This window comes from Nematolebias whitei, chromosome 2, assembly GCF_014905685.2.
Source record: "Nematolebias whitei isolate Nwh7 chromosome 2, NemWhi1, whole genome shotgun sequence".
Lineage (NCBI taxonomy): Eukaryota > Metazoa > Chordata > Actinopteri > Cyprinodontiformes > Rivulidae > Nematolebias > Nematolebias whitei.
This window is the reverse complement of record NC_056499.1, coordinates 16,659,700-16,661,407: the sequence shown is the minus strand read 5'-3', so window position 1 is coordinate 16,661,407 and position 1,708 is coordinate 16,659,700. Positions and strand designations below refer to the sequence as shown.

The following is a 1,708-nucleotide window of genomic DNA, read 5'->3' as shown; positions in this document are numbered from 1 at the left end:
TAATGCTGGCTGTGTAAGTGTTTAGGTCATGAAGTACATCGCAGATTGGGGGTGCCGTGCAGTTTGATGCATTGCTCATTTTGACCCTTGTCCACTTCTGAAGTGTTATAAATTGGCTAATGGAGTTATGCCAGGGAGAGATTTCAGTGCAGTCAACCTAGAGCTGTAACACTGTGTTCAGCAGGTGAAAAACTGAAATAAGAAAACAAAATGGCCAAAGCATTTAGATGCTCAAAGCTGTTTTTTCATTTGTTGACTAAACCTCAAAGTTTTTCAAACTTTATATGAATAAACACGCAAGGGATGTGCTACAAAAAAAAATAAACCAATGGCATGGAGATCCCTGTTCTTAAAGCAAAGCATGCACAGAACAATTTATGAAAATATGTATCATCTTAAAAATGGCCTTAGATGGCCTTATTGGGAGTGGTGGCGCAGAGGTTAGAGATCAGAAGATCACTGGTTCAACTCCCAGTACCGACAACATCAAAATGTGGGTGGAAAAGGTAAAACACCCACATGTGCCTCCACCCTCATTTGCCTCACTCTGGGTCCTTGAGAAAGGTCTTCAACCTCCACCATCTGCTCCCCCAGGTGCCCTAGATAGCAGCTCTTTGCTCCACACAGAGGGCTGTGGTAGTTCAGTGGTCTGTGTTTGCGTCAGGAAGAGCATCTGGTGTAAAAACAATTGCCAAGTCTTCGTGCGACTTAATTCACTGTGGCAACCCTGAAGAAAGGAGCAGCCGAAATAAGAAGAACAAAGATGGCCTTAAGTGATAATATGAATGCCTTAGGTTGTATACAGTTAATATGAAAGGGAAAGAAATGTCACCAAATGTCAAGCCTCTGCACTCCAGATTGTTTAATTCTTATATGATGAAGTTCAAACAGTAGATAGAGAAGGCTGCACTAAAAGACACCATAGAAGCACTTAAAATAGCAACACAAGAATAAGCATTACGCACAAGAGTATTAGAGGCCAAACGAAACAAGGTTGAATCAAGTCAACTGGACAGGTTCTTCTTTGTTGAAGAATCATAGAAGAACCTGTCCAGAGGACCTGACTCAGCCTTGTTAGATTTATCTGTCTGGATTATTGTGCATGCATCAGGACAATAGAGGCCCAAGTGTACCTCACTGGATAGGACTCAAGATGCAGACTACTCACTGATGTCCTGCACACATAATAGCAAGGCTGAAGATGGAGGCAGTCAAAGTATACATAGACACTCCAGCCATAGTGGCCTGTATAGTGTGCAGGAACATCTGTGACTAGTATGGGTTGCAAAGTTAAACTGGAAGATTTATCCAGCAATGGTGGAGAATGACAGGATAATAATTACCAAATACAAAGCTATGTGTCAGTGTTGCTAAGATATTTTCTCCTAGCTTTTATACAGTATTGATCACTGTGTCTTTGTAACTTTATATATACTTGTTTTACAGATCATTGATGAGGAAGAAACACAGTTTTTGACTAACTGCCCCCCAGCAGTGACAGAGAGCACTCCTCGCAGGCGTACCAGTATCCAGGTGTTTTGGACTGCACCCCCTATTGGCACTGGCTGTGTTCTTCTAAAGTATGTATACTAAACCTATATACGACTAGAGCTCAATTATATACTGTAAATATATATATATATATATATATAGGTATCCTAGCAGTTATCCGGGATTGCCCACTCAGTCAATATAACTTTATATATCC

At 40.9% G+C, this 1,708-nt stretch overlaps 1 protein-coding gene across 1 annotated transcript in view; it reads left to right on the top strand.

Moving 5' to 3' along the window:
* Nucleotides 1–1,708, top strand: part of LOC119425882 (spondin-1) — a 19,765-nt gene that overhangs the window by 7,028 nt on the left and 11,029 nt on the right. Inside the window, exon 3 of the mRNA XM_037693440.1 lies at nt 1,447–1,580. Within this exon, the coding sequence (XP_037549368.1) occupies nt 1,447–1,580 (134 nt within the window). The remainder of the gene's footprint in view (nt 1–1,446; nt 1,581–1,708) is intronic.